Source organism: Girardinichthys multiradiatus, chromosome 19 (assembly GCF_021462225.1).
Source record: "Girardinichthys multiradiatus isolate DD_20200921_A chromosome 19, DD_fGirMul_XY1, whole genome shotgun sequence".
NCBI classification, from domain to species: Eukaryota; Metazoa; Chordata; class Actinopteri; order Cyprinodontiformes; family Goodeidae; genus Girardinichthys; species Girardinichthys multiradiatus.
The window spans coordinates 37,448,950-37,462,110 of NC_061811.1; the positions used below are offsets into that span (position 1 = coordinate 37,448,950).

At 41.5% G+C, this 13,161-nt stretch overlaps 1 protein-coding gene across 1 annotated transcript in view; it reads right to left on the reverse strand.

Moving 5' to 3' along the window:
• LOC124885089 (potassium voltage-gated channel subfamily H member 5-like) overlaps positions 1–8,860 on the reverse strand; it is a 375,126-nt gene extending 366,266 nt beyond the window's left edge. Inside the window, exon 1 of the mRNA XM_047393285.1 lies at positions 8,608–8,860. Within this exon, the coding sequence (XP_047249241.1) occupies positions 8,608–8,680 (73 nt within the window). The 5' untranslated portion in view covers positions 8,681–8,860. The remainder of the gene's footprint in view (positions 1–8,607) is intronic.
• Between the last annotated feature and the right edge of the window lie 4,301 nt (positions 8,861–13,161).

Genomic DNA, 13,161 nt, shown 5'->3' on the forward strand with positions numbered 1-13,161 from the left:
AAAAAGTTTGAAAGTTAGAAACTCAAAGTATGAACAGAACATAGTTCCAAACTGACCTGAATCTCTGCAATTCAACCAAACTCCAGGTGGCTCAAACAATCACATGCCCATGCAACAGAAGCCGTTCTTGGAATAAAAGTCAAAAACTTTTCCTTATTCAGCTCCCTTCACTAGCACCATCACCTAGCTTGAGACTCCCCATCTAAAACTCCCCCTCTCATTCTCATTTGAGCCATTACTCAGCTTACTTTTCTGGGGAAAAAAATGAGAGCAATCAATGTATTGAGAAGAGAGCGACGCCAGAGTCTGGACCAGAGACAGATGAAAACTAAATGCAGAACAAAGCTGAATTAAAGCACAGACAAGGCAAATGAGGCTCATGTCGTTCACTCCAGTGTACAGTGCCATAAGAAAGTTTTTGTCCCCTTCCTTCAGTTTTGCTTTTCTGTCAAACTTAAATGTTTAAATGTAAACAAATCTTAACATCAAATAAAGAAAACCTGAGCAAATAGAAAAAGCTATTTTAAAATTATAATTTCAGTTAAGGAAAAAAAAAAACCTATCAAACCAACCAGCCCCCATGTAAAAAAGTAATTCCCCTCTAAACCTGACTTGTTCCACCCTTGACAGGTGTAATGCACAACAACTAACTAACACCACCGTTGGGATTAAAGCCGGCAGACGCCCAGTAGTCTTAGTTGCCTGCCTTCGGCATCACAGCATCCGGCTTCTTCCCAGACCACACTGTCGAGGAAAGGATCTGAGAATAAGGACTGAGCTCCCCATCCTTATCCTAAAAAGGTCAGTGTTTTTTCCCTGAGGTTTCTAAGACCCCTGACTCCTTAACAGGCACTAACCTGTCATCTCCCCTTACAGAAGTCCTGTCCGTTCCTGATCCCGCCAGTCTTTTTCTTTTATAATAAACTTCTTTAACCACTCTTAGTGTCCCATTGAGAATTTCGGGTCCACAGCCCGATGCGTAATAATTTGTAGCCGTGGTCTAATAAAAATAATTAATTATTAACTTTTTACTGAACTTTACATTTTTCAATCTTAAAGTACCACAGTATAAAAACAACTAGAAAAAAAAACAAGAACTAAAAGCAGCAAAATCAAAATTAATTAAAGTTTAAACACTATAAAATCCTTTAAAGAGGAAGGTCTTCAGTCTTTCCTTAAAACTCCCCTAGTCTGTGGTATCCTCTTATGGTGGGTGTTCCACAAAGGAGAAGTAGCAGAGCAGCAGGCCCTATGGCCCGTGGTGCACACTTTGTCTGGCAGCATAGAGCCAGTAGTAATTAGTAGAGCGGAGAGATTGTGTTCTTTGAGGTAGTATGGAACGTTGCTGTAGATGGATTTGTGGGTGAGTAAGAAAACTTTGTATTCAATGAGTGAGATGGGAAGTCAGTGGAGGGATTTTAGTATTGAGGTGATGAGGTCATGTTTACTTTGCTTCATTAAGATCCGGGCTGCGCAGTTCTGTACATATTGACGTTTTTGGATGTGTTTGGATGGAATTACGTAAAAAAGTGCGTTGCAATAGTTGAGTCTTGAGATGAAAGCATCAAGAAAAGAAAGTAATGGACAGAGTTTAGAGATATTGGGTGTGGTCAAGCAGGAGCAGCCATGGCGGATCACAGCGGCAAAAGCTGTGATTAAATTGTGAAAAATTACACTTTCTGTGATACAAATGAACTTCTACAATGTTTTTAGTGCAGGAATATAACTGTGTAGACGTGAAATATCTGCTTTATTTATCAAGACATCACTTAATTTCAAACGGGCTCCGATGTGTTCGGAGGTTTCCGCTCCCACTGTAGTAACTGCCGGCTTGCCTCGCCAGCCTTCCCGGCGATGAGGCTAGACCGTCCCAATCCGCAGCTGCTCACTTCCGGCCTCTGTGGCTTTAGCGGTCGACGAAGGACCGAGCCCACGTAGACCGGGTCCTTTGAAGGATCCAGCCCCTGAATTGGGACATACCCGTTCTTTAGTTGAAAGAAGGAGGTCTTGCAGAGATGTTTGATGTGAGTTCCAAATGTAAGATGAGGATAAAATCTTACACCAAGATTAGTCACTGTAGAGGAAAGGGGAATGTTGTGGGTGGAGAAGATTATGGTGGAAATAGACGATGAGCGAAATTGATGCTGGATGGCAACTAGAGTAGCTTCTAGAACTGTATATTTTGTCTAGGGTTAAATCAAGCAAAAGGTAGTCTCACCTTAGACCTAAAATTAAACAATTTGTAAGGTCCACGAAAAAAGTCTGTTAACACTGCAAAAAACTGAAATGCAAGGACAGCTTCATTTGAATTACTATTACAAACTAATTTATTTCATTTAAATTTTCAGTTGTGATTGCAGTATTAATATCAATGTGGACAAAATGCTTAAAATAATACCACTTTTGATTTGTGGACAAAGAAAGTAGGAAAAATGGTAAATGTGATGTATGCATTTTTATCTGAGTTGTTAAAAATAGACCTGTTTAGGATCTACACTTACAGGCAAAATACTTTCTGAATATCATCACAGACAAAATACTGCTTGTTTCACAGGAAAAATCCCTGTTGGGCAGCAGGACTCGTAATTTAATAATAAGAATTCTAATAATACATTTTATTTATAGTGCCCATTTCATCTCACAATCTTAAAGGACTACAAAAGGCTAAAATTGGCATAATAAAAGATTTAAATAGACATCTAGGTGAGTGAACCAAACATTTTGCTAAAAAGAAACGTTCTAAGACCTTTTTTTAAAACGGTCATTAGATTGTGGTGTCCTCAGGGTATCAGGGAGGACATTCCACTGGCACAGACGGGAAGCCAGTGGGGAGAGTGGGGTATGGGGGTAACATGCTCATATTTGTTTACTCTCATCAAGACCATAGCTGCAGAGTTTTGGATGTATTGGAGCCTCTGCAGGCTCTTGCTAGGAATCCTGGAGGAGATAAAGGCATGGACTAGCATTTTGGCATCTGAGAGGGAGAGAATGGGGCTGAATTTGGAGAGAATGGGGCTGAATTTGGAAATGTTCTGGAGATGGTAAAAGTAGCTCTTGCAGAGATGGTTGATATGAGATTCAAAAGTGAGTTGTGGTTAGTGACTGCTGATAAAATAGTGATATGGGAACCAGAAAAGGTGATGATAGTTATGGATGATAATTTGAGGAGTGCCAACTAGGATAGCTTTGGTTTTGGAGCTGTTTAGTTGGAAGACGTTTTGCTACATCCATATCTTTATATCCTTCAAGCAGGTGATGAGTTGTGATGAGGATGACAGTGACGATGAAGGTGGGGTTGCAGCTGTGGCATGGACATAAAGCTGTGTCATCGGCATAGAAGTGAAAACAAAAAATTATGATAGTCACCGCTGTGTGTGAATTCGATGTGGAGTGACCCATGGAGATGTATTCCGTTTGGTTTGTAACTGGAACCAACTGAGGGCAGTATCAGTGCATCTAGTGGTGAAAAGGAGCCAGTCATGTAAAATATCATGGTCAATTGTGTCTAACGCAGCAGGAAGGTCCAGTAGGAGGAGGATGGAGGGAGAGTCAGCATCAGATGACATCAAGAGGTTGTTTGTGACTCTTACAAGCATGGTTTCTGTGCTGTGGGCGGGACAGAAATTGGACTGGAACATTTCATAGAGATTTTTTAGTTTTACATGGTTTTGGAGGTGGGTAGCAACTGCTTTCTCAAGCACTTTTGATATGAAGGGCAGGTTGGAAACGGGCCTTCTGGGCCAGGACTATGTTTTGTGAGAAGTTGTGTGATAATTACTTTCTTTAAAATGAAAGGGACATGACCAGTTTGGAAAGAGTGCTTTATAGCAGAGGCAATCAGGGTCAGTATTCTGGGTTTTTACCAGGGAGGTTGGGAGGGGATCCCGGTCAGGGTTTCATCTTCCTGGTGATGTTCTGCACCTCTTCTGATCAAATCAGAGGAAAGCAGCTTAGGGGTTTGAAGATGGCAGATGTTGGAGGAACTGCTTGGGTGGGGGGACTGGAGAGGGCAAAGCAAATGTGTGCAATCTTGGAAATGAAGATGTCAATGAAAAGGTTGCACTGCTCAGCTATAGTTCCAGTAGGTGGAGGGGATTGTGGTTTGAGAAGATGTTAAAAAGTGGAAAAGGGCTATTTAGAGTTTTCTGAACTGTTTCTGATGTCATCGGTGTAAAACTGTGACCTTGACTCTGTAAGGAACTTTGAGCATTGTTGTGGTGATCCAGGTAGATTTGTTTGTGGACAATAAGGTTGGAGGCTTTGTAGCGCTGCTCAAGGACCCGCCCTGCTGCCTTCTTCTTCCGAAGCCTATCTGTGAACCAGGATGTTGAGCGGGTATAGGCAACTGCTCTAGTTTTGACAGGAGCACGTTGGCACAGGAGGCTACTGCTGAATCTAAACATCCTACTTATCACATATGTGTTTTGACGGACGGACTTCAGGGGCTGGAGCCGGCTGCACCCTATGTGGACTGACCTCCTAGTGGAGATCAAAAGGGGGAATTGTAGAAATATAAATGCCTTATTACTAGTAGCTAAAACTAAGATATATTTGGGACTTTGCTGCTTATAGATTGATTTTAATTAGGAGTTTTTAGTTATGCTTTTGATAGTTAGAAAAAAAAAAACCTTAACAGTAGCCTCTAGTATTTAACACAATGAGTGTTTATTATTCAAGGTTAAAGCTTGCAGGTGTTTTCTGTCTGTATCGTGAGAAGCTGGCAGTGTATTGGGGAGGCATGGTACTCCTCTCTGTGCTAACCGAAACTTCTGATAACTATTCCACCCCGAGACTTCCTGAAGACGTGTGGGAAACAATTCTTTAATTAAATGATTAAATGTATCTCTGTTTTTTTTTATGCTGTTGCTGGGGAGACATCCACAGATAGAATGATTGTGAATGTAACTGAAAATAGTTGCTGCACAACAACGTAAGGTATAAAATGTAATGTAACGCAGCCCCCAGTGAGACAACACACAGAGGTTTCCAGGTACCCGTGTAAGTATGATGTCTCCCTCTCTGAATTCAGATTGGTTTTTATAAACTTGTGGAAACTACAACTGATCTCTGACTGAGGATTGTCCTTTGGGGGGCCAAATAAAAAGAGTCGATGAGAGGTGAGGAGTAATGTAAGAGTTAACGGACGGCCAGTGAAGTTTTCCTACCTCGACACTACTCAAAAGGCTGTTGTGGTAGTCCACTGCTTCGTGCGCTGATGAGAAATGTGTGTAAGAAGTATGCTGCCAAATGTTCTGGGTTGATGTTTTTGAGGTTTCTAAAGCAGATATTACGTTTAGTCTTGGAGAGACTGCATGATGGCAGCACCACAGAAATGACCTTGTGGTCAGAAACCCCTAGCTCATACACCAGCAGGTTGGTAAGAGTAGAGTGGCAGAGTGTGGGGACATCAATAAGTTGTTTTAAATTAAAGCAGTCCAGTAATTGAACAAAATTCAGCAGCAAAGCAGCAGGAGGGGTTGTCAACGTGGATGTTCATATCACCTAAGATGATAACATCGGCGGAGGATGGGAAGAAAGTTGTAAGAAGATTTGACATCTCAGGGATGAAAACTGAATTTGGTGGTCGGTAAATAGGAAGGAACAACACAGTGGAGGGGAGCTTACACTTAAGCAAAGCATTTAAATGAAGAGAGTTCAGGTAATGGGTGCTGAGAAAACTCTACATTGATAACTGACACAACCTGTACTTTTTGGAGTTAGCTCTATCCTGATGGACAGCCCTCATTCAAAGATAAAAAAGTATCTGGTTTGTGCCGGGTCTTTGTAATGCGCATAAAATCCAGACATTTATCCAGTATGTGGTCGTGATTTGTTTGGGATTGATTGGCCATTTAAATGTTCAGTTTCTATGCTGGATGCCTCAACAAGTCTTTGAAGTAGCTGTAGTAGACTGAGATCAACTCCACGTTTTCCATCTACTAGTAACTGAGACTTGATAGCATCAGCCCAATAAAAAAAGAAACACAAAACTACCCAAATAGGGCCAGGAAACAAAACTAAAAACAACCCGACCAGAGCGGGCGGATGGGACCTCAGACAGACCAGAAAACAAAACAAAACAGAGTTCAGGTGGGTGACTCACAGATCGTTCCATCCGAGTTCAGACGGACAACCCGGACTTCGTCCGTGCAGACACAGAGTTTAGGCAGGCGGCCCGGAGGTCGTCCCGTCCAGAAACAGAGTTCAGGAGGACAACCGGGAGGTCATCCCGAGCAGCCAGGAGGGTGTCCCAGCGAGACCCAGAGTCCAGGAGGAAGGGTGGGAGGACAGCCGAGCAGAGTAGAGGACCCCCGGAGCAGGCGGTCAGGAGGCCACCCATGGTGAGGCTTGCGGTGGGGCTTGGGAGAGCGATGCAGAAACCGCTGGAAATCTCAGCGAGGATCTGGAGATCTGCCGCTGAGCATCTGAGGCTCAGCAGATTGATGTAGTTCGTCCCCGAACTCCTCAGGAACAAAAAGGAGTGGCGGTTCATCATCGAACCTCCTCCGGGACAGGAACCAGATGTGGAGGCAGTCCATCCCCAGACCATTCACAGTCAGGAACAGGGGGCGGTTCGTCTTCGGACCCCTCCAGAATAGGACTAGGAACAGAAACAGGAAGTAAAGGCAGCTCGTCTTTGAGCTCCTCCGGGACAGGAACAGGATCAGGTAGTGGCTCATCCTTGAACCGCTCGGGAACAGGATCAGGTAGAGACTTACCCTCTAACCGCTCGGGAACAGAATCAGAATGTAATTGACTCCCAGAGGCAGGAGCTGCAGCATCACGCCAACCCTCAGTGGGGAGGTGAGCGGAGGAGGGGGCAGGAAGCCTCCGCATGGAAGCAGAGATCTCCCCCAGAGCCTTCTGACACTTGGCCTTGATCGTGAAGTGGGTCAGAGGATCCTGGGTGAAAATACCTCCCCATTCCTCCAGCCAGTTTTTCAGGCTGTTTGCAACTAAGTTTCTCCTACATGGTGATCTGGGAAAAGTCGTAAGGTGCGAAAACAACTTAGCGATAATTTCGCCTTTCTTGAACTCCCTTTGCAATTTTCTTGCTTGGTCCAGATGGCTTTGTCCTTCTGTCATATTGAATGTAGGACCAAAGTGCAGAGAAGGACGCTGGGAGCCAAACGAATGCAAGTAAGCTTGAGATGTATTTGTTCTTGCTCACAGGCCAGGTGGGGAAAACAGCAGTATATCAAGCTCCATCCAGAACATAGAATACTAGATGCCAGGAGACCATGATCACAACCAGGACAAGACCAGGAAACAGACCAGGACAACGACCAGGAGAACGACCAGGACACAACGTGGAACAAAAGGAATAACAGGGTTTAAATACAAACAGTACAGCAGGGGGGGAACCAATGGGAAACGAGACCAGACAATCAGGGAGAACAAGGAACAGTTGTGACACAGACTGCAGGGAGACAGCAAAACACAAACACAGACTTAGACACTGGGTGGGCATGACAACCTGATGGAGTAACAAAGGACTACATCCCCAAAGAGAATAACAAATACTTAAAAAAGGACAATGATCCAGGAATCTGTAATCTGAACGTAAAATTTTATATTGTATACCAATAGAGGCAAAAATTACCACTACCAAAAAAATGTATGCATTACAAAACCAAAGTCCACGCATCATGACAGGATGAGCCATCAATGAGCTGTTGGAGTAACTTTTGTGGCTGACCACTCCTGGGATGACCCCCCCCCCCTTTTCCATGTTTTCAACATTTGTGGATAATGGCCCTTACTGTGGTTCTCTGGAGTTCCAAAGCCTTAGAAATTACATGTTAACCAGCCCCTTCCAGACTTTTCCACATAAGGCCAAACTAAATAAAATCATCATTTGAAAATCCTTTTTGTGTTTACTCAGGTTCTTTGTCTGATACTATAACAATAATAATTATTATTATTAGTTTATTGATTTGCCACATTTAAGTAACAAAAAGCGAAATCAGAAGCAATTTGTAAGGTCCCAAATAGTTTTTACATCACTGAACACCTCATATCATCACACATAAACAAACTCAGCTGTGTTGCATAATGACAGGGTGAACTCGCGATGGTCTATTGGTTTCAATCGCAATTTTCCCTGAAGACAAAAAACCGGGAGGAATAATATTAAAATTAAGGCATGTTAGAATTTTCTTTTAATTTTATCATCAGTGACTGAGTGGATCTTAACATTTATTGTCAGATCAACGTTTTAATCCCTTAATGACAGTGTTTTCTCTGCAGCGTTGCTGTTTTGAGTAGGCTGTGTGAACTGACGGGATGAAAACTTATATTTTTCGATAATTGTTTTTCCATTTTCCATTGTTGTAATGATTGACATTATATGTGGTCCCTTAAAGCCTAAAATTCGGCTACTAAAATTCCAGTTTGTCGCAACTCATCATCTTTAATCCTACACGCAGCCATAAGGACAGGAAATAAACTCCGATCAAATTTTGCCAAACTCCGTTTCTGTGACGTTTCCTCTAAAGCTCCGTAGCAGCGCAGCTATTTTCAAAACCGTATTCCAGTAAAGTTGAGCTCCGAGTCCTGCTGTGTGATCAACCCCAAAACAAGTGTTCGGTCAAGGCGCAGACTCACCACTTGAACGCCGGACGATGTTCTCCAGAAAAGTGTTCTGCGGTGCCACAAGTCCTCTCTTTCCGCCGGGCATCCTGCTGCGGAGCTGCTATCGAAGGCGGTGTGTCTGCTTCTCGGTGCTCGGTTCTGACGCTGGCTTTGGTTCGGACCGACGGAGAGGGGCATCGTAACCGCGCGCTTGGGCTGCTCGGGGCGCACTGAGCCGGGGTAGCGTGCTGCAAGCCGCCGACTGTAGTGAGCGCCAGGACGCATGCGTCTGTAGCTGGCAGCTCCGACCCAAGTCAGTGATGCATATAATACTGAACATTAGTGTTTGGGCAATAAATTATACATTCAGTTGAAAACAAGAAGGAATAAAGTCTAGAAGCAGTTTTATTAAACTTTATTATTATTAATTTAAACATTGTTCATCACTTTGCAGAAGTATTCAGAACCCTTGAACCGTTTCACATTTTCTCATGTCTCAACCACAAAATAATAAAATAATAAAATATTAGGCGATATGATGACCAACACAATGAAGTGCATACAGTTATAAAAAAAAAAAATAAGACACCCCGTTATTCATGAAGCGTCTTAGGTCTTAAGAGTGCTCCTAACAAGAGGAAATTTTACTTTATGTACTTTAATGAGTTGAAGAGTGTCTTAAGCAGAGAAGATGGTGGAAAGACAAAAGGGAAAGGAGAGATATTCTCCTACAATGAATAACAACTAATTAATAAAACGCTTCCGGCTCAATCGCCCCCTTAACAGTCGAGTAAATGAGCACATAAACCTCTCTTACAATCATACAATTATTAACATAGAAATAAGATTAACTTTATCTCTAGTGGCAGGACAGATTGAACGTGCACCTCTAGTAAGGTAATATGAGGAAGGATAAATAAATAATAGAAACAATAATAAATAAATGAATAAAAAGTGAACTAAATGGCAAACCAAATGGCAAACAAAATAAAACAGAAATATTTAAATATTTACAAAGTGTGAAATGCTTTAAAAAAAACAATATGGAAAAAATTGGAAAATCTCAAATATGCATACAGTGGGGAGAACAAGTATTTGATACACTGCTGATTATGCAGGTTTTCCCACTTGCAAAGCATGTAGCAGTCTTGAATTTTATCATAGGTTCTCTTCAACTGTGAGTGATGGAATCTAAACAAATCTAAAAAATCCAGAAAATCACATTGTGTGATTTTTGCGTAATTAATTTGTATTTACTTCATGACATAAGTATTTGATACATCAGAAAAACTAAACTTAATATTTGGTACAGGAACCTCTGTTTGCAGTTACAGATATCAGACGTTTCCTGTAGATATTGACGAGGTTTCCACACACAGCAGCAGGGATTTTGGACCACTCCTCCATACAGATCTTTTCCAGATTCTTCAGGTTTCGGGGCTGTCACTGGGCAATATGGACTTTCAGCTCCCTCCAAAGATCTTTGATTGGGTTCAGGTCTGGAGACTAGCTAGGCCACTCCAGGACCTTAAGATGCTTCTTACGAAGCCCCTCCTTAGTTGCCCTGGCTGTGTACTTTGGGTCGTTGTCATGCTGGAAGACCCAGCTACGACCCATCTTCAGTCCCCTTACTGAGGGAAGGAGGTTGTTGGCCAAAGTCTCCTGATACATGGCCCCATCCATCCTCCCCTCAATACGGTGCAGTCGTCCTGTCCCCTTTGCAGAAAAACATCCCCAAAGAATGATGTTTCCACCTCCATGCTTCACGGTAGGGATGGTGTTCTTGGGGTTGTACTCATCCTTCTTCTTCCTCCAAACACAGATAACGAGTTCAAACAAGTGCAGTTAATACAGGTAATAAGAGGAGAACAGGAGGGTTTCTTAAAGAAGAACTAACAGGCTTGTGAGAGCCGGGATTCTTTCTGGTTGTTAGCTGATCAAATATTTATGTCATGCAGTAAATGCAAATTAATTACTTAAAAATCACACAATGTGATTTTTTGGATTTTTGTTTTAGATTCCGTCACTCACAGTTGAAGAGAACCTATGATAAAATTAAAGACTTCTACATGCTTTGTAAGAGGGAAAACCTGCAAAATCAGCAATGTATCAAATACTTGTTTTCCCCACTGTATATACACTAATGGTCAAAGGTTTTAGATACACTCTCTCACTTAACAGATGTCTTTATTTTCATAACTTTTTACAGTGTAGATTCTCATCAATGGCAACAAAGCTTTGAACAAACACACATGGAATTATGTAGTATACAAAAGGTGTGGAATAATTCTAAACACTTTTATATTTTAGATTCTTAAAAATAGCCAACCTTTGCTTTGATGATAGCGTTGCTCTCTTGGCATTCTCTTCATGAGAATGACAAGATTAATATTTCAGTAATTGCAGCAAAGGGCAGCTACTTTAAGGAATCAAAAATATAAAATATATTTAAAGTTCTTTTACAATTTTTTCTTTGTTATATAATTCTTTATACTATATACAGAGAAGGAAGATGTAAATTAAGTAAGTATCTGCTGTATTGTACATGTCAGCGGCCTAAGCCTAAATGGTCATCTACAATGCTTCCGTCTGTGGAGACGTTCTCTGGTGAGCTGCTATCTCCTCTGTAGCTTCTGACTGCAGCAGGTACCAGAGCTGCTCACATTCCAACCTGGTGAAAGCTGAAGGAACGACGCATTGATCTGCTGGGAATACCTGTTTGTTCCCACCGTGATCCCAGGACCAAATCTAACTTTCAACACTCCTCTCTTCTCCTCCACCAGCAGGCTCTGCTCCTCTGTTCAGTTCGCTTTTCTCCACCTTTTTTCTCTGTTTTGTTTTGGTCATTTCACCAAACTAAACCTCAGTATACAAGAAGGAGATCACAGCAAAAGGCTAAAGTTTAATAATAGTATTAAATTAATTAATGTGGCATAGATGTAGTATGAAAATGACCAGCCACTCTCAGACTCAATGGGAAGCTCACCATGTCCAGGAAGGAACAGTAAACTTGTTAAACTTGCACTATAGTCGTTCAACCCTAATTTATTAATTTTAAAACCCCAGCCTATAGCCAAAGGACTGGTACATCATGTTTTATAATGTTTTAAAATAAAAGAACTTTAATTTCAAGGCAAACTTATGCAGTATCTTTCTGGTTGTACAGACATGCAGTTTCATACCAACTGTAGTAATCTAATGTAGAATACAATGTAGAATACAATGAAATAATATGATAAAATGATGAAATGATAAAATATGATGATGTTTTAGGGTTTTTGGAGACTTGTAGCGTCTTGCTATCTGCTTTCAGGTTGAACTTGCTTGGAGGGTCTGTAAGGAAAAGGATAGATTGTTTTCTAAACTTTTAACTTTTATTTTCTGCATACATGAGGGACTGGGACTGTGTATATGGATATATCAAAATCTGCACCGAATACACTAGGGACACCAACAATTCTTATTTAGCTAACACAATTCAAAACAGAGAAGGGTAGCTACTTTATAGGACATAGAGTACATACAAAGACAGCAAATTTGATCCGGAAGGCAGATATGTAATTATGAACATAAGCTTAAACAACAAAGCCTAGTGTGTCGCTAATGTATACGGTCCAAATGAGGATGAATCCAACTTTTATCTATTTTCTGTCTTTTCTGTCAACTCAGACTGGCACAGTACTGGTGGGGGGAGGAGATTTCAACCTCTAAGCTAGACAGACTCAGCATATCATCTGCACTTCATAACTTGCAGTCAGTTAATACAATAAAACAGTATATGAAAGATTTTGGTCTGTGTGATGCCTGGTGCTCATGCCATCCATCAAATAAGGAGTTTACTTTTTTGTCACCTGTTCATCTCCCTTACTCCTGTATATACTTCTTTCTAATCAGTCACTCTGTTATGAAGGAGATATGTGAGGCACAAGTTCATCCTATGTCCTTAAGCAACCATGCACCAGCCATAATGATGGTGATGGAAAAAAACAGACTTACAGCAAATGTTTGTTTCAGTGCCAAGAGTTGAATCACACTTTGCGTGTGGTTTTGTATACGCAAACCTTTGGAAGATTAGGCCCCATGTGTTCTGCTCTGTGAGAGACTGTGATGTAATTAGACAGTTTATTATGCTCATGTTGTTTTGCGTCTATGGTTCTGATGCTGTATAATATATATATAACAAATTATTTTACAAGAGAAAATAACGTCCCGCAGCTGATTTCGTGTCCCACCTTCTATTTTTCATTGTGGTAGGACCACACCCAGAATTGAATTAAAAAAACAATATTGATTGACAGCAACTAAGGTCGAGTCAGTTCCCCTTACACACTTGCAGACTCCAGTCTTCACTCCCTTTCACACTAACATATTTTTCTGCAAACTCACCCTAATGACTACTGCAGACTGACATATACCTTCCCTGCCTGGGAATTGGGGGGGAAATCAGGGGGAAAAAAAACTGTTGTGTGTCCCTGCTTTAGGAAAGAGGCTCAACACCAATCAGTTGGCCATAGAATGAAACATAATAAAGGTTTTTCTTCAAAGGGCTGCAGAGAAAACAGATTCGTAGTTTGTGGGAATCCCTCA